The following is an 18929-nucleotide window of genomic DNA, read 5'->3' on the forward strand; positions in this document are numbered from 1 at the left end:
GTTAATTAACAAACCTAAAACTATGTACATACAAACAAATTATATAACATTATTTTTAATATATAGATTTTATATTACATTTTTATAATTACATAATATTAACTATTTATGGTTTATTACTGATGAAAACTATATATTTTTGATGATTCATTAAAAATGATGGATACAGTAAATATAAATGGGCCAAAAGTCAGCACTATTCATAGCTATTAAAAAAATTAACTGTCACAATAATGTTTGAGCTATGCCACACCCGTTGAGTTTATAATTTTTTTTTAAATATTCGTTTGAATTTTTCTTAACGAGTGCTTTTTAAAATGAATAAAAACTTGATCTGTATTTCTGCTTTTCTAATTCTACTACCGATTTTTAAAGGTTATTTGATTATATCTCACATTTTATTATGATTCCATGCTAGTTCTAATTTAAGAAGTTAATATATGTTTAATCCTTGTACTATCCACCACTTACTAGTCTTTTGTATGTTTTTTCAGTCAACGGTCTTGAATGCTATGTTTGTGATAATCAAGAAGATAATAACGAGAAATGCGTTAAAACCATTAAAATATGTGACTATGATCAAAACGTTTGTATGACTGAAATAAAATGGGGTAGTACACCATATTGGTCTCAAGGTGCTAAAAAGCAATATTATGTATCAAAACGTTGTTCTAACGAGCATGAATGTCCAATGACTAAAGAGCGGTATATGCCCCTGTGCACACATATTTGGTATCTAGATTGGATATGTTCGGATTGTTGTCAGGGTGATCGTTGCAATTATTATATTATTGTAAGTAACCATTTTGCAAAGGAATTCTAATTATATTGTTCACAATGTTGGTACAATTACACAACTTTGTTATCTATATTTCTTTAATTATTTCAGAGTGGGAATGCTAGGAGCCAACCTGTCCCTGCTTTGCTGTCTGCAATTGCAATAATTATGGGTATTGTAAATTATAAGTTAAGCCTATGATTAATTTTGGCAGACTAGATTTTTATTTAGGTTTACCATTACAATATTATGGGTAAGCATTTTTGTTTTTATTTATTGTGTTATATTGTAATAAATAAAAAGTATAACTGGTTTTAAATAACGCAATCTCATTTTTAAGTAATTTTAAGTTAGTAAGTACTTTGTAGTATATTATTACAGATAATTAATATATGAAAATAAAATATAAATTTTTGCCAACTACTAGTCCATGTAAACTGGGATTGCCTTATTCATTTCTTGTTAAGTTTATTACTGTTTAGTTCAGTAAAAATATTTCAAGAATATAGTGTTAAACAAAATTACATTAAGACCTTAACGTCTGATTGTGTATTAAGTCATTATTGGTTGAATAGTATTAGAGAATTGATCACTGATTAATATGTTTCTATGTCACTTGTAAATAACTGTCAACACACTAACACATGTTTTATTTGTCCACAGAAATATGACAAAATATTTTCCGAGTAAGACATAAAAAAAAAACAGAAGAAAAGACAAATATATTCATATCAAATGTTTGCTCCTTTCAAAGTCTTGGAGCATGAAATGCCCGCACACAATGTGTTAAGAGAAATAGTCATAGGTGAATGAAAAAAGAAAAAAATATTAGTTGTTCAACATTCTAACATGTATTAAGTATTTACTTATTTCAACATAGACTTAATAATCGCCAATTTTTTTTCCATTTATATATATATATATATACATATATATATATATACATATATATATATTATGATGGGATTTATTTGTTCTATATTTTTGTATTTCTTTTTTGGTCATATGTAATTTTTTATAATTTATTTAAACAAATGAGTCCAGTATCTGTACTTTTACTTCTTTAATGTAATTAAGTTTTCAGTGAAATAGTACTGGTTAAGATCCTATTTTTTTATCACCCATTTAAATTATTTTTTATAAAAAAATTAATTTGGCTTACACATTTTTTATGGTCTAGATTCTCTAGCGGCATATAAACTAATGACTAGAGATGATAATGTATTTGAAGTATTTTAATAATTTTTGCTTACACTAAACAGTATTCAGCACACAGTGCTGTCTTACTGTATTCCTTTTATTTTTAAATATTTTTACAACTTTAAAAATATCAAGACTTGTTAATAGTTTATTAAATTTGTGTAAATGTTCATAATTACAATTATTGTCTTAGCATTAAGATGTTACAGGTATTAAATGTGTTCTTTTATCCGTCCATTTACTAAGATATTGTCAATTATCTTATTTTAAACATTTTACAAATACAGTAAGAAATTTTAACAAAATAATTTATATTGAAGTTTTTTTATTTTCCCATTATTACCATGATTGTGTATTCCACAACAGGAGCAGCATTTCCTTCCAATAGGCACTGGTGTTTTGCATGCAAACACAACTGATTATTTAATATATGTGGCTTAATATAACCATACAAAACATTTCAGCTATCTCATTATTATATAAGTACAATTACCTATTTTTCAAAATGGTGCAGCAGGCTTCAGAAGTTTGGAAACCTATGATCTATGACAGGCTTTTTTTACTTTTTTTTTCCCCAAGACTACTTTCAAAATATAGCTGGTTTTGATGGACACCCTATAGCTATATTTCTACCACCTTCTTAAAACTAGACAAAATGCGAAGATTAGAGCCACATGCAAGTTTCTATAAGTAACAGTTGCAGAACTTCTTAAATATCTGCCTACATTGATATATGAAGTGATGCTAACATTTTAGTTCTTTACTATACAAAGCAGCTAAATTTAGATGGTAAACACGGGACTTAGGACAAGTGATCCCCCATTTCTTTTTCACGCCAATGTAGATGTCTCTAAGAGTCTAGTGGATCCCTAGACCACTGAGAACTTAGGATTTAGAATAACGACGAATGTTTTGTACGTAATTTTGATTACAGAATAATCATTTTTCTGATTATACTAAGAAGTTTCAGATCATATGCGTAAAAAAGAAAGATGTCACATTACCTGTAATCTTAATTATAGCGATTTACTGAAAAACGTGATGTTTGTTTTCAAGGGTATTCCTTTATTTTCAAAATTCAAGGTGATTCAATTATAATGGTTTGACAAAACACCCTCATTTTATATAAATAACTTTTATATTTTAGCTCCATATTTTTAAATTTTGTACAAAAAGGCATATTCATTCCATGCCTTTTATTAATATTCTTCACTTCCAATGTTAGAAAATAATTCTCTATTAAGGGAAAAAAGATTCTCTAATTTTTTATACATTCATATGAGCATGGCTATGTTACGCAATTATTGCAAAACTTAATTTATGATCAACCTTACAACACTAGATAATAATGTTAACAGACCTATCGCTTGTGCTAATGGCCCACATTTAATTTGCAAAAGGAAAATATAAATGTATTTTCCAAACTTGTACTCTCAAGCTGATAATGTACATATATGGGTGATAGAACCCTTTCTTGAAAAACGAATCAAAGAAACAACTTTTAGATTTACCTCCTAACTGTATGAAAAATAAATATAGTGATCTTTCTCATTGGATTTGTGTAGTGAAGAACTGCCTTTCGCTAATGACATTTAGGTAAAATAAAACACATGCTTGACGAATTTTTTCAAAAAATTGGTCTATAAAGCAGAAACTTTCGATAAACTTTCGCATTTAAGAAGCGAAATGAAAGTATTATTATCTAGAGGTAAAATTTTTTGTCTGTTATACTACTTGATGATATAAAGAACTTAACTACGATATCAGTTTCAAAAATAAAAATAAATGAAGAAAATCCTTTCGTTTCCAGAATAGACAGAATATAATGTTTTTGTCAAAAATATTTAAACCTAATGGTTGTTCATTTACTATTTTTTTTGAAAAAGGCATGTATATATAAAAATATGAGAAATATATCAATGTGTGAAAAAAACCCTCTAATTTAAAATCACTTTAATTGTTCTTATAAGACAAAATATTATGAATTTAGTGCAATATGACTATGAAGAGATTAATTTAATTTCAATTTCATTGAGACTTGTTTCTAATATATAAATCAAATACTGTTTATCAAGGCACTATTTTGTATCATTCAATATAATGCACTGTATTTAATCTCTTCATGGATTTTACATATTGAACCCTACCTTTATATTATTCTATATGTAAATCAGTCAGTATTATCACAAACACTGGCGACAATATTATTGCTATATTGAGTTTTTAATGACAAAATACTTTTACAAATTAATTTTAGTTAGGCAATATAGTGGAAAGGGCAACAATATTGTTATCAATATGGCAGTTTTATGTTATTACTAAATCTAATTATTTAATAATTCAACATATTTTAAAAATATTCTAAATTATTTACGTAACAAAATTAATCTACGAAAAAGTATAAAATTCAAAACTACTGGATCTAAGTTCTTCACAGAATAAAAACTCAAGCAAACAAACAACATTTTACATACTAAAACTACCAGAGTTTCAGAACTGAGATTTATCAGTTTTATGGTGGGAACATAATTATGCATATTTTCTATTTACTGGTATAGTTTAAAAATAATGAAATAATTTATTTGCAAACTAAAATAGACAGTCTGTTTTCTGACATTTTTAGTACACAATGGCAATATAATAAACTGTTCACAACAACTTCAAAATGAGAGTAAAGATTTCTTCACAAAATTAATAATAATATTAATAGAAATGAGACATAGCTTGAGTAGAAACTAGAAACAGTAACCACATGTTTACCTCTAATATCTTTCCTTTACAAACACTCAACTTTACAAGAAGTCAACTGCTAATTAATGCAAAATTTGAGCCATCCTTTAGGGTAGGCTTGACTTGTGCATTAATTAATTGTTTCTTAAACAACTTGTAATAGATTGTACTTTTTCATACATTGCTATACCAACAACACTGAGATACTGTACCACTAACATGCATTTATTCATCAAAATTGCTCAAGAAAGCACCTACCATAGTAAGCAATTTTAAATTATACAATAATTGAATAAAAACCTAAATCAGATCTAATAGGTCATGACAATTTATGCAATCATTTTATTATTAATGATAATAAAAAGAAACATTTATTTTAAATTACTAGATATATAAGTACAATTTAGCCAAAAATATTATTATTGCTTGTGATATGTATTACATGTAGTGAAAAACTTGTCTTATTGAAATTTAGACACATAATGGAAGGATTGAAGTTAACAATAAACATATATTCATACATTTTAAGTACTGTACTTATTGTTATAAAATTATTATACACAAACTCTTTACTGGACAACTATTTTTGTTCCAATATTTTTTATATTATAAATTTTCTAACTTGAGCATAAATAATTGCAATGTCTTTGTGGCCTTATCACTACATATATAATTAGAAAAAATTGTGACTTGAAGACAAATGTAATATGTTAATAATTTTTACTAAGAATTAATGAAGCAACTTTAACAAAATTAGTGTCAATCAGTGTTTTTGTGTACTTCATCATCTTAGTGTGTAATCTAAATATCACAAAGCAAATGCAATTTTGAAAAGTTAATTGATACTCTAAAATCAATATCTTGACAAAGAAAACATCATGTAAATTAACTACTAAAAACTTCTAAGATAAACATACTTGGTACAAAACAAAAGGAACAATATTTATTAGATAATTATGGGTACAAAAAAATTAAAAAATGCATCTGTAATATAATAGCTAATTGAAAATGTTAGAATAGGAATGTTACTTCCTACATAAAATTTCTTCATAATGACTTATTACCTATTGAACATTAGGTAGACAATTGCAAGTTTTTACTTTTTATTTCCAAATATTAGTAGCCTGGTCAGCATGCTTGTGATGCATGGCACTTGTTTCTGCTGATGCATTGTTAACATGTCTGGAGTGTTTGATTCAAAGTCAAGGGCAACTTTTTGACATACAAAGGTGAGTAGTGTAAGAATGTCTCTTTCTGTACCAGAGTATCTCAGCTCTTCACATAAAGCTTGCATAAACCAGGAACCCCTTGTAGTATTTCTCCAGGAATAGTATCCTGGCACAGTAGAAAAAACAATCAGAAAGTCGGCATGAATGGGAATCCTGTATGAAGCACTGGAAGAGCCATCGGTTTCTGTGCGATTAGTTAAAGTTATTCCTCCGTCTAATTTATCGCCTTGGCAAGCTTGAATGAAAAAGAGCTTAGGTTTACCAGCAAGAGTGGGGCATTTATCAGCAGTAAAGTAGTACCAAAGATTATCAGGCTTATAATGTGTATCTTTAGCATACAACATGCCCAATTCGCCATGCGTTAATACCGCGACTAGCAAGCAATCGTGGTCAGAGTGATCCATTTCGGCTGTCTGTCGTATGTAAAGATTAATATCTTCTGATTTCAAATTGTGTAAAACTGTTACACGAAATCCCAGATTCTTGAGAACTTTGGACAAATTATCGCTGTCTACGTTAGTGCCCGTGCGTGACTTTAAGCTGTGAATATCAAAATGTTCATGGTTAAAAATAATCGCCATACCGCGGTATTTGTGGTTCATATTGTAATATGGAGCATTTCGGTCCACAGGCATCTTTCCGTAAGGACGCGTAGAAGATGAATCGTGACTGCCCCATGCGTCCGCCTGGTCGCCATCGCCGTTTCTTTGTTCTATTACGTTACCATTGTTTTGCGGTTCTGTCTCTGACATCTTGGTAGGTTTGTTGGAAGAATAAAACAAACACAGACAGACAATTTGAATGTTAGTTATCTCGTTGTCCGAGTATACAGTAGAATCATAGAAAAAAAATTATAAAAACACGTTAATAGTGTAATGCACGACCTTTTATCTCAAGCTTTTTTATTTAGGAGACTCGAGATCATGCGATTAACTGTCAAACAAATTCCTTTGCCACAGACAGCAATAAGCGTATACATAATTTTCATGACTATGCTATAGTGTAAAACAAAAACCTAATATTAAAACCAAAACAATTTAAAATATTTTGAAAGATTAGTTATTTAGTGTATTTTTAAAGCGAATGTGCTGATCACCCTGAACCACTTATTGTGAAATGATACGATAAATTCGTAGCTGTAAAATACAATGTAAAGTATTATGTAATATCAAATTTTCAAGTCGTTGTGTCTTGTATCATGTGAATCATGTCGAGATACAAGTAAAATAATTGGTATCATTAGACCACGAAAGTGTTATAAGCTACGGAGTCCATTGAAGTAGTCTACAGGAATACGTACCCTCATTTAATCAGAGACAAAATAAGCTTTGATTTTGAACATATCCAACGATCTCATGGAAAACACCTGTCAACTTTAAAAATTAAAAAATAAACAAAGTTATATTACAATAAATTGCAAGCTGATTATTCATTTTTTACATTAAATAAAGACTCTGTATTTGCCTTGTAACGTTTTCTCTGTTGGGGCACAAGCATTCTCACAGAAAATAAAAAAAAAAATTAGAGAGAAAAAGAAAGAAAAAGAACGAGACAAATCCACCACGCAGGATTCGTATGCTTTGATTACTATGGATCAGACTATCAACAGATTATGTAGATCAGATCAGATGCTAAGACATTTTTCCTTAGGCCAATTTTTTAACAATCTTTTAATACTATAAAGTATCGTAATTATTATGGACTTTATTAGTTGATCATTTGTAAACCTTAATACGTCGGAATTCTGCCCAAGACTATACAATTACCTCATTTTCTTAATTAAAAATGCCTCTCTCCTAACAGAAGATGACTTTAAATGAAAAACTCTTCAGTGTCAAAGAAAGCGGAAATGTTTGCGGTTCAATAACCCTCAGTCTAAGTGCTGTTACCGCATTCGTATTGTTCTGTATAGGATCTCGTTATTTCGATATTAGATAAGGATAGGATTCTATTTATATAATTTTATTTTAACGTAACTATTAAATTGTATACCCAATGATGAGTGCGTTGGTAACCCTGGTGAAAAGTGAACTTCTACAACCAATGACAAGTGGCAATCTGTATTTGTCTAGCGGATAAATGTTGGATGGATTTACTGAGAAAGTGTTGAGCTGTTTGAAATACCAGATAATTGGGAACACTGAACTTTTATTTTACTCTTAAAATGTCGAGAAATATGAATAATATTATTACATATAAAATACTACCAATTACTATAATTCTGGTGAGTCAAAAGAAGATAAAATGCTATTAGTACCTGTTTTAGAAAAACCGTACACGTATCTCAAATTGGCTGTTGAATTTATGGTTTATTAGGTATAAGTAATTACTTAAAAGCTGTGTTATGTTTTAGATTTGCCACAGTTTTTATAACCCAACTGATAGCGGCGCTGTGCAGATTACTCAAAGTAATTTAGACATGGTACTAGGTAAGTCTCGTTTAGATTACTTTTGTTTAATAATAAATGAGTAGGATAGTAAATAAAATTTTATGATTTAAAATTACAGCTTCTAATGAGGTGGTGTTCATAAACTTTTATGCTGAATGGTGCAAATTTAGCAATATGCTGATGCCAATTTTCGATGATGCGGCGGACGAGGTTATAAAAGAAGGTTATGATACGGGAAAAGTTGTGATGGGAAAAGTAGACTGTGATAGAGAAGGGTCTGTGGCCACACGGTTTCATATTACTAAGTATCCCACACTCAAGCTCTTCCGCAATGGTCTGCCTGCCAAGAAAGAATACAGAGGTGATTCCTTATTAATATAATATCTACAATATTTTTATTTTTTGGAAGAATTGTTGTTTATTTTTAAATAGCGCCATATTGAAAACATCTTTGTTTATATACACTACAATACAGTTTACATATATATGGAAAAAATGTATTTATACAGCAGTTTTTTATACCTAGACTTGTTAATAATTTGATTATAGTGTAAATATTATTTAAAAGTAAATTCATCAGTAAATAGATTTAGTATTTTGTTTTTAATAAGTCTTATGTCAGAGACCACATAATATGAAAAAAAAAGAATTTATTATTTTAATAAAAAATCTGAAGGAGTCAATACAGTCATGTATAGACTCAATATTAAAAACATAATAATTAGAAGGATTAGTTTATATCAGTTCCTTTTTTGTAACTGTTTGCTAGTTGATAATGCAGTACTGGGTCTGAAAAAAAAATAAGAAGGGTTTAACTAACAGTGTATAAATATAAAAAGATGCCTCAATGGATTTTTAAGTTTACAATATGAAAAGTACATTTTCCATCAAATTCATACATATAACTCTTTTTATGGCTTGTTAATGTTAAGGTTGATTGTAGTTGTTAGATTTCTTATCTCACATTTTATTGCTTTTATTATGTTATGGTCTAAATCTTACCAGTTGTTTCAATATAATGGGTTTTTATTACAAGACCAGTTTTTCTTGAACTATTGTATTTTAGTCAGTTGAACTTAATTTTAAATTTGCAACAATATGCTTTAATACTAATATTTATTTGAATCCTTGTGTTAAATCTGTTATTTTTATTAATTATTATTGATATAGTATTCTTCCTTAAATATATAAAGAAGATGTTGAATTCTTTCTATTGGACTCTTGTATTACTCTTATCGATAAATTTGTATCATGTGATTCTTGAACATACAAATACATTGGTGCATTCACATAATGTTTTAATCATATAAATTATGTATAGTTTATGGACATAAAATCCTATTTAATCTTATTTAACTTTAAACTTAAATTTATTTATTTAAATGATGTTCCTTCTTTTTTAATTTAATCCATTACATTGCATTTAGTGTCCAATTTTTACACTATTTATCATATGTTTTTCTTAGATAAATGGTGCATGTTTAGTCTAACTATAAAATTATAAGATGTTTGTAAAAAACAATATTTTTCCTCAAATCTGAAATTAGTAAATATCTTGTTAAATATTTATAATATATTACTCAAATAAGAAGTTAATTTATAATGCATTAAGGTTACATTAGAAACTTTGTATTTGCAAATCTCTAAAATTTACATTTCAAATATTAATAGTATTAGTATTTCCTTATTGTTATATATTGGTTTCATTACTAATGGTGCAGGTGTCCAGCTTATGCTATATATCTCTACATCTGATTATAAATATACAACTGATAATAATATTCATCAAGGTAAAGTATTGATGCATTAAAAACTAACAGTGTATAATGAAACTTTTCAGGTCAACGGTCAGTGGAGGCTTTTGCAGAGTTTATAAAGAAGCAGCTAACCGATCCCATTATTAGCTTCAGTTCTTTGAAAGAGCTTCATGATTTGAGTGAAGATAAGAGACACATCATTGCATACATGGATAGACGGGATCAGCCAGAATATGAAGTAGTCAGAAGGGTGGCGGCAAGTCTTAAAGATGAATGTGTTTTCCATGCTGGTTTTGGAGATGCTTCTCAACAGATGCATCCCCCAGGTATTCATAATTTTTATCTAAACATATAAATGTTAATAAACTTGTTTTTAACAAGAGTAATAAGAACACCATGGAGCAGTGGTAAGCAACCTTTTTCTTCAAGAGGCTAATTTACATTTAAAATTTTTCTTGCATGCTGCACATTAGGTACAAAAATTGTTAATGGACTAAAATAGTGATTAAGAGCACGAGACTTAAAAAAATTGAATGGTTTAATTATTGTGTGTGTGACATTTTTCCACACAGACATTTTCCTGTTGAGTTATGCAGTAATTATGGAATATTTTTATATTTTTAATGACTTTATTATAATAATTTATTTTATAACATTAAGTTGATGGAAGAAAGTCTATAACACAAATTCATGTTAGTAATGCTTGGTGAGCTGCATAAATATGTTTAGGGGGCCTAGTACACACAATATGCAATACACAAAAATGCAGTACAAGTAAAGGCTGAGGAAAGAGGAAATAAAGGCTTTTTAATTATTATTCGAAGAATTATGAATAATTCATGTTTTCAAAAGGCTTTTAAGATAAGATACACCAAATTTTTGATATGCACTCTTTTTTTCATACAATTTTCGTCTATCTCTATTAGCTTTACAATTTATGTTTAATGGTGTTGTTTGTTGATGGCTTTAGATTGTTTCATATGTCAGTCAGACTCTATAGTATTTTATTTCTTTTAACAGGTCAACCAATTGTGGTGTTCAGAGCTGATAGAAAGACATCCACTGAACCAGATGAAACTTACCGTGGTTCATTAAACAGTTTCGAAGAGTTGTATAGCTGGGTCCAAGAGAAGTGTATACCTTTAGTTCGAGAGATTACTTTTGAAAATGCTGAGGAACTTACAGAGGATGGATTGCCATTCTTAATTCTATTTCATCATCCTACTGATACGGAAAGTGTAAAGAAGTACAAAGAAATTATCAGTAGAGAGTTAATATCTGAAAAACGTATGTATTACTCCACATGTTATTTGTAACATTTTTTTTCAATGAATATATGTAATTTTGTATTATCATAAAACATTTGAGTTAAATATTCTTTGTTTTTAAGACTTATCAGTCTAATTACAATTCATGTTTTTTTTTGTAAGGCTGATAGCCTTTTTTGTGTAGTTTAATAACAAATTAACTTTATTGGTGGATGTCATGAATTTCATTGGCTTCATTACATCATGATCGTGGAACTATGGCTATTATAGTATTGTAATAAAAGACATGCCTTGTATGGTTTTCCAGAAAATGTAAATTTCCTTACTGCGGATGGTGTGCGGTTCGAGCATCCTTTGCATCATTTAGGCAAATCTGTCTCCGACCTTCCTCTGATAGCCATTGACTCTTTCCGCCACATGTACTTATTTCCTGATTATAATGACATGGAAAAACCTGGAAAGCTGAAACAGTTCTTACAAGATTTATACTCTGGGAAGTTACACAGGTTAGTTCAAAACATAATTATCTTTTGTGTTGTTAAAGTAGACAAAATGTTTAAGTTATAAGAGCAATAATTATTGCCTTATTATGAAAGATTAACTTTTAAACACAAAAGCCCTGTTAAATAATAATAATACAGGTTGTCTTGTCTCTGTGGGCTAGTTTCTGCTACTTTAGTACTGCACTCATTATGCATCAGCTTAAGTGAAAAATTGACAAGTGAGACTGATAACTTTATGCTTGCGTGAGTGAGATGACAAAGTTAGCATAGGTAAAAACCGGATATTGTTGCAATTTTTATATTATCTTTTATTAAATCATTGAAGCATCCTTCATTAAATAAGAAAAAAATATATTATATATAACTACTTATTTTTATCATGTAATAAAAAAGTGTTTTAAACATTTTTAAACAATGATTTACTTAACATTAATTAAAGTAATAGCTACTGAAAGTTAAACAAATATATTTACTTCTAGTTGTAATAAATTTTTATCATTTTAACAATGCTTTTAAATAGGTTATTCCCACTGGAGAGCTTGCAATAAGAAATACTTATAATTGTGGATGATATCATCCAATTAAAAAATAAAAGAAGTTTTTATATAAATGATTTAACAATGATAATGTGAAAAAAGAAAAAAAGTCATATAATCTTCGAAATTTTAACACTTCCTACTTAATAAATAATACCGTTTTTAAAAACTTTCATTTGTCATTAAGAATATATATTCACATATATTAACATATCTATACACACAAAAATAACCATAACATGTACCTATATATTTTTAATACATTCTATTTCAGAGAGTTCCATTATGGTCCTGAAAGTCCTCAAGTGGTTGTGAATACGGACGTAAAAGTGACTACGCCTCCAGAATCTACATTTAAAAAGTTGGCTCCATCGAAAAATAGATACACATTACTTAGAGACGAATTATAAAGTTTCTGCAGTTTAGGTTTTGGAATTTAGTTTAAGTTGAAGCCGCTAACTAAAGAAGTACTTTTAAATGAACTCCTGAACTTAAGAACTTCACATTTAGAAGCGTTGTCTGCTATTTTTCATTATCATTTCTGTTCACGTAAAAGTATATTACATTTGAAACTTTTCTGTGAACAAAAGCAATTATTTATCTTATGAATTGTTCCAAATTCTCTTGCTTTGTTGATTGTCAGTTATGAAGATTATTTTGACTAATATTTAATTTGACATGTAAGCAAAATAATTAATTATATGCAAATCAATGGTCTTAATCTCTAAATAAACATTTGTTCAAAAACCTTAATAATTTAAATTAAATAATCTTGAATATCTCATTTTCAACATGTTGTTTTGTTTTGTGTTTATAATCTTGTCATGTTTAATTATTAACTATGATATTGTGGCAGATAAATATTATAATTGTTCTGTAAATAATAATTCCTTTGGAATATTTTTTACTTGCTTTGAATAGCTTTCTGCGGATTGATGATGCAATTGATTTAACTGTCTTTTAGTTTTTAGTTATTTGTGATTTTGTATAAAAGCTGACATGAATTCGTAATTTTTAATTAAATATTAATGTTTTTTCATTATTAGAGATTATTGTCATCTTTTTACCTGTCACATAATTGTGATTAAGTTTCCAAATTATTTGCAATAATAATTTATTGCCACATTTCATATGATGTAATAAAATATTTTTACATATACAAAAAGGAAGCTTTTTAATGACAGTATCGTCTTGAAAATAATATGTCTAGGGGGTTGACATAATTAAAAAGTCTGATTTGCCAACAGTCAAGTGCCAGTAGTTAATTTGTCATATATCAATAGCATGAATAACAATTTTGAACATTGTTCCAACATGTCAATATTATTATTAATTTTGAATTTGTGTGTATTCAAAAGCAGAGAATTATAGCAGATGTATTTTTATTTTTAATCTATTGGCTAATTGGCACATATTTAGGAGCTACATCTCAATAACGTAAATACTTATTAAAATAAAAATAAACAGAAATATTTATTCAGTACAGACTGCTGTACAATAATTTTTCGGTAGTTATATGAGTTATGTATATAAATTAGTAGTAACTGTCTAATGTCGAGACCTTAATTTAATTTTAGAAATATATTCCACTGATTTAATAAGCGAACTATAGTTCATATTTTTGATGTCTTAAAAATTTAAAAAGCTTAATTTACAATATGAATAAAATGCTTTATCAATTTAATTTCGGCTTTATGGATTATATACAGCGTAATAACTCCTTTGAAATTGTACTTTAAATGTCTGTTACGGACATTTTCATTTATTTATTATCCTGATTGTATTGTTTAAAGATTTCAAGTGATTTAAAGCCGTTTTGAGAAAACAATGGTTGGCTTTTAATTCGAGATGATATTCCTTAAATTAAATTACCTTTCATATGTCTTCTTGTTTATATACATATGGATGAATGTAAAATGTACAAAATGTATGTTTTTGTGACGTGTGCTGTAATAGATTTTTGAAATTTGAATTTGTTTTATTTTTCACTGAGTTTTTGTTCTTCAATTTTATGATAACGAGGTTTTGAAATATTTGTTAACTTCCATGGAAGGTAGGTAGAAGAAAAATTACATTTGGGGTGTACTTTTAGACAAAACATTTTTTTTAAATTGCACGTACAGTGATAAGATTGCCCTTTGTACCATATGAATTTTTTCTTTTTCTCTATTGTCTATGGTGTAAAAAAAAAGTGGAAATATATAGGATAGTTATTAAAAAAATATTTGGTTAACTACATTATTGCACACAAGATGAACATACATATCAAGACATTGCTTGTAATATGTACATTTTGAAAGCTATTATGGAACCCCAGGAACATACTTATCGTATTGCAATTGTCAAGATATACACGTTTTATAAATCCACTACCATTTTGTTTAGTACCCCACATCTATAACAAAGTGCCAGACGAATATATGGCATCTGTTATTAGTATAGGTGCCATCATAATTTCAGTCGCGAGGTCCACAGTTGGAATTACAAATTTCCTATAGATTTCCAACAAGTCTGTCTTAGTGTAGTGTATATAAATATTTGTATATACATATACATATATATATATATATATATATATATATATATATATATATATATATATATATATATAATACATACCAAATACATACCCTCATACAAATACATACAAATACATACCCTCTCACACACACAATTGTTTATGCCCTAAGTTTTTGGTATATTTATCCAAAATTATAATTATTAATAATAATTATACAGTGCAAAAAATATACATGTATTAATCTTGGTATTAACATATTTAATGGTATCGGGCGTTATTTTGCGGAATCCATCCTAAGTAAGAAAATAACAAATATTTAGCTACTTTTGCACATGCAGTGGTAGTCGTGCAAGAAAGTGCACCGCCCGCCAAACACAGAGTGGCACTAATCGGTGTAACATAACTCATGAAAATGCCCCGTGGAGGGGCGGAGGGGGAAACACGTGTTGAGTGATTTAACAGTGGTAGTCGTATTCGCATTGTTTGCCGCATGCGCATTTATCAGCGGGCTGGCGGGCGGTGCACTTTGTTGCACGACTACCACTGCATGTGCGGAAGTGGCTAAATATTTGTCCTTTTCTTACTTGGTATTAACAGACATGGCAAATTGCTTTTGCCTTTTTTATATTATTAGTTAATTATTTGTAGAGACTTTTACCGACTTTGTTTCGATTCTGCTGCCATCATCCAAATTCTCTAATCAGAGGCCCTAAATTTTGGTTACATGTAAAAGATTACTGCATCTCAAACCCGCGGAATTAGCAAATGTCATTTGGGGCAGTACTGAGTTCTGTCAAAAAAAGTTCTTGTATAGTTGGCAATGAATGTAGTTAAAATCGAATAATTCATTGCAGTTTTTACTGCGATATAAATAATAGAGGTTCGAAAAAACCGTGTTAGATCTCTTCTTAAATCTGACTTTAGCTCGTTTATTCTAATAATCACTGCGAATTAAAGCCATACGAGTAAAATGTAGTTGTCAGCGCTTGAATTTAGCGCCTTATACAACTATAAAAGCTATGGTGAGTGTGCGATGATGGCGGCGAGGAGTTTCAATGATGCGGCTTGAGTTGGCCCCTCACTAGATGAAGACATAATACCAAGGTCACAGGAAGTCACTGGATTCGGGGAGCGTTGGATCGGTTATCGCGTCGATCTTTGGGGGAGGCTTTGTCCATCGACTGACATGATAATGATGGGGTAGATGATGACAATGATGATTTGTTTACTACGGCTTCTGTTTTGTTGCACGTGCATTATGAGAAAAATTCTGGGCCATATTTTTATATTTACACTAAATACATCAAAAAGAGCCTAAAGGCATGTAAAAATATAAAATAATTCATATTTACACAACGGATATGTTTTTATAATTTATTTTTTTTTACTGCATCTATTAATATACTTTTAATTAATGTTTCAATAGTCTCAAATATTGACATTGCTTTATTAAGTAAACATTACAATATATTCAAGGTTCACAGTATACAATGGTTATTTTATTATTTTTTTTTTCTGTAAACCATGTGATTGTATGTAAGTCTATAATAGTTTACTACATCTGAAAAAAGTTGTCTTTAATTTGACAAAATTTAAAAACACACACACACATACATAACATTTAAGGTTTATTTTTTATAACATTTAAACGTCTGCCTTTTTGTTATCTCTACTTCACCTTGAGATGACTTGTAGAAAATGCCAAGTTTACCGTTAGACAACTTATAAAAAGAATGAGTAAGTAAATAAAACCATCATTTAATGACATTACTATTAACAACGCTACATTGTATCGAAAATTACGATAAGACCTTTAACAATTTTTTTCTTCGAAATTTGCTCGACCCATAGGTGTCAAATATGTCATTAACTGTACGATCGCCAAAAAATTTGTTGTGTTAAACAAACTACGGTCGAAATGCCAATTTTACTTATGTAGGGCAATTTCGGCTGTCACTTTGTAGAAAGAGTCCTGTTTGTGAGCCGCCGCTACACCGCAGGGTGCCGTCTCTACACGGAATTCTACACGAAATTCACTTACCTACTTTGTATTCTTGACTCTCATTTTTTTTGGAACAAATTTTGTCTCTAGTTAAAAATAAAATTATAATATTTTTATTTATTTATTGGACACACAAAACAAGTTAATGCCAAAATACAGAATCAGTTTATTTTAAAGAAGTGATAAATCTAGGATGGGATAAATTCCAGACAAACTATTTATAGCTTATATTATTAACATTTTATTGTACATCAAGATAACAATAATGGAAACAAACAAACGTAAATGGAAATGTATCAAAAAATAGATAATGACTAAAAATTTAACGATTTATACAGAGATACTATCTATAACAGCGATAAGATATCGCTCGATACGATCTCTACTATCAACTTTTGGATGAATATATAATACGAACTTAGTACAATTCATTATTTAAATTCAAATTCAAAATACCGTTTTTATCAAGTAGGCATTTACATGCGCTTTTAAATCGTTGACAACTCTATAAGCACTAAGCTATTACTGATTTGGAATATTGATCTGTTGTGAAGAGTCGGCAAGAAACTCAATAGTTGCTCTTTTAAATTGAAAAAAACTGATACCGATTTAGATTTGAATTCTTCAATAATATTATTGCATAGAATAGATTAGATGTGTATGATAAATACGTATATATATGGTACGAGTGTGAAAGGAAGGTTCAGGAACTTCCAGCGAAAGAGTCAACATAACTTCTCTCTTATTGCATCTTATATAGTATATGTAAATAAATCTTTGATTCCGCCTTACACAATCCGGATCCGAGACGTGGTCGCTTACGGTTGGCCTTTTAAGAAGGCACAAGGTCACCTTAACAGCAATGAAGAGAGTTAGTTATGCTCCGAGTTTCACTGCCAGATCGAATCCCAGAAATTACGAGATCCGCAGAAGAACCTAGGCTACCGACGTAGCTTGAAGAATTCTATGTGTGAAGTGGGCGGGGTACACGGCTCGTGCAACCTATGGTTGATGGGGCCCATATAAAGAATGTACAATGTAACAATTACTTCATACAGTTCTTTTTAACTTTAAATTATTTAAGTAATAACCACAAAGAGTTTCTATAAGTTTATTTGATTCAATTTTATTCTTTTTGTCGCCACTGAACCACGAAGTCAAGAACTTTATGCATGAACTCATGTCGTAATTTTACAAAAGTTTTATAAGTTCGCACGATGTCAGTCACTTTTTTTGCTGTTTTTTTTTTAAATCGAGCAAACAACATTTTTAAAAAGTTTCTTAAAAGCAGATTTTGAAGTGCAAACCTGTGCACGAGGTATTGTTAGCGACAGGTATTCCCGTAGATCTTGTTACACTATGACAATGACGATGTACCGATGTTCACTCCTTCATGGATCATACAAAATTGTGCGGAATTCCGATCAGATAACATTAACGTCCGCTTCTATACAAAGCTTTTATAAAAATTATTGGTAACATTTTTATAAGCTCTTTACGTTTTTACACTTTTTTATTGAAGTTATATGATAATAGTATTTTTACTGTTGATCTCTGCAGATTGTAATTTATTTTTAATCATTAAATTTTGGGATATTTATACGGAGATTTGTTAACGAACGTATCGTTACGTTGACCTGGTAGTGGGCAAGTCATTTAGCGCAAATAATAGATGGCCGTTGGGAATTTAAAATTCTGGAGAGGACCACGGATCGGTGAGAGCAGTGTATGACGTCTCCGGAAGGCGCTAGACGCAGGACGCCTCCATCCAGTCCTTTGGCAGTTTACCGGATGGGGAGTCTTACTGATGGATACCAGTCGACATTTTACGGCTGAAATGATGATGATGGACGATTTGCCAATAATTGTCTGTCTGTGGCGTCTTTTGTTTTAATAAATTATTTAAAAATTAGTTTGTATTGTTAATAAAATTTAATATCTAATGGAAAAATCAAACAAACCTGAAAATTTATAAATGTATAGAATAGACGTGCAATGAAGGTACATAAGTCAGA

General features: G+C 29.4%; 2 protein-coding genes across 3 annotated transcripts; one reads left to right on the top strand and one right to left on the bottom strand.

Moving 5' to 3' along the window:
* The first annotated feature begins 253 nt into the window (after positions 1-253).
* ERp44 (Endoplasmic reticulum protein 44) lies at positions 254-14334 on the top strand. Of its 2 annotated transcripts, XM_068773209.1 has the most exons (8): positions 254-375; positions 495-793; positions 8291-8366; positions 8446-8688; positions 10168-10410; positions 11105-11371; positions 11660-11858; positions 12666-14334. In XM_068773209.1, exons 1-8 carry the CDS (start codon positions 318-320, stop codon positions 12799-12801), a joined length of 1521 nt encoding a protein of 506 aa, XP_068629310.1. In that variant the 5' UTR covers positions 254-317; the 3' UTR covers positions 12802-14334. The 2 variants fall into 2 exon arrangements, with proteins under 2 accessions (XP_068629310.1, XP_068629309.1); XM_068773208.1 differs by lacking the exons at positions 254-375; positions 495-793 and adding an exon at positions 7980-8161.
* On the bottom strand, positions 3852-6873 carry Drice (Death related ICE-like caspase). The gene has a single exon (XM_068773966.1). The coding sequence runs from the start codon at positions 6687-6689 to the stop codon at positions 5805-5807; it is 885 nt and encodes a 294-aa protein (XP_068630067.1). The 5' UTR covers positions 6690-6873; the 3' UTR covers positions 3852-5804.
* Positions 14335-18929: the final 4595 nt, after the last annotated feature.

The sequence above is a fragment of the Battus philenor genome, unplaced genomic scaffold (genome assembly GCF_028537555.1).
Source record: "Battus philenor isolate CCGP_79_NKW_IND1 unplaced genomic scaffold, ilBatPhil1.0.hap1 SCAF_6, whole genome shotgun sequence".
NCBI classification, from domain to species: domain Eukaryota; kingdom Metazoa; phylum Arthropoda; class Insecta; order Lepidoptera; family Papilionidae; genus Battus; species Battus philenor.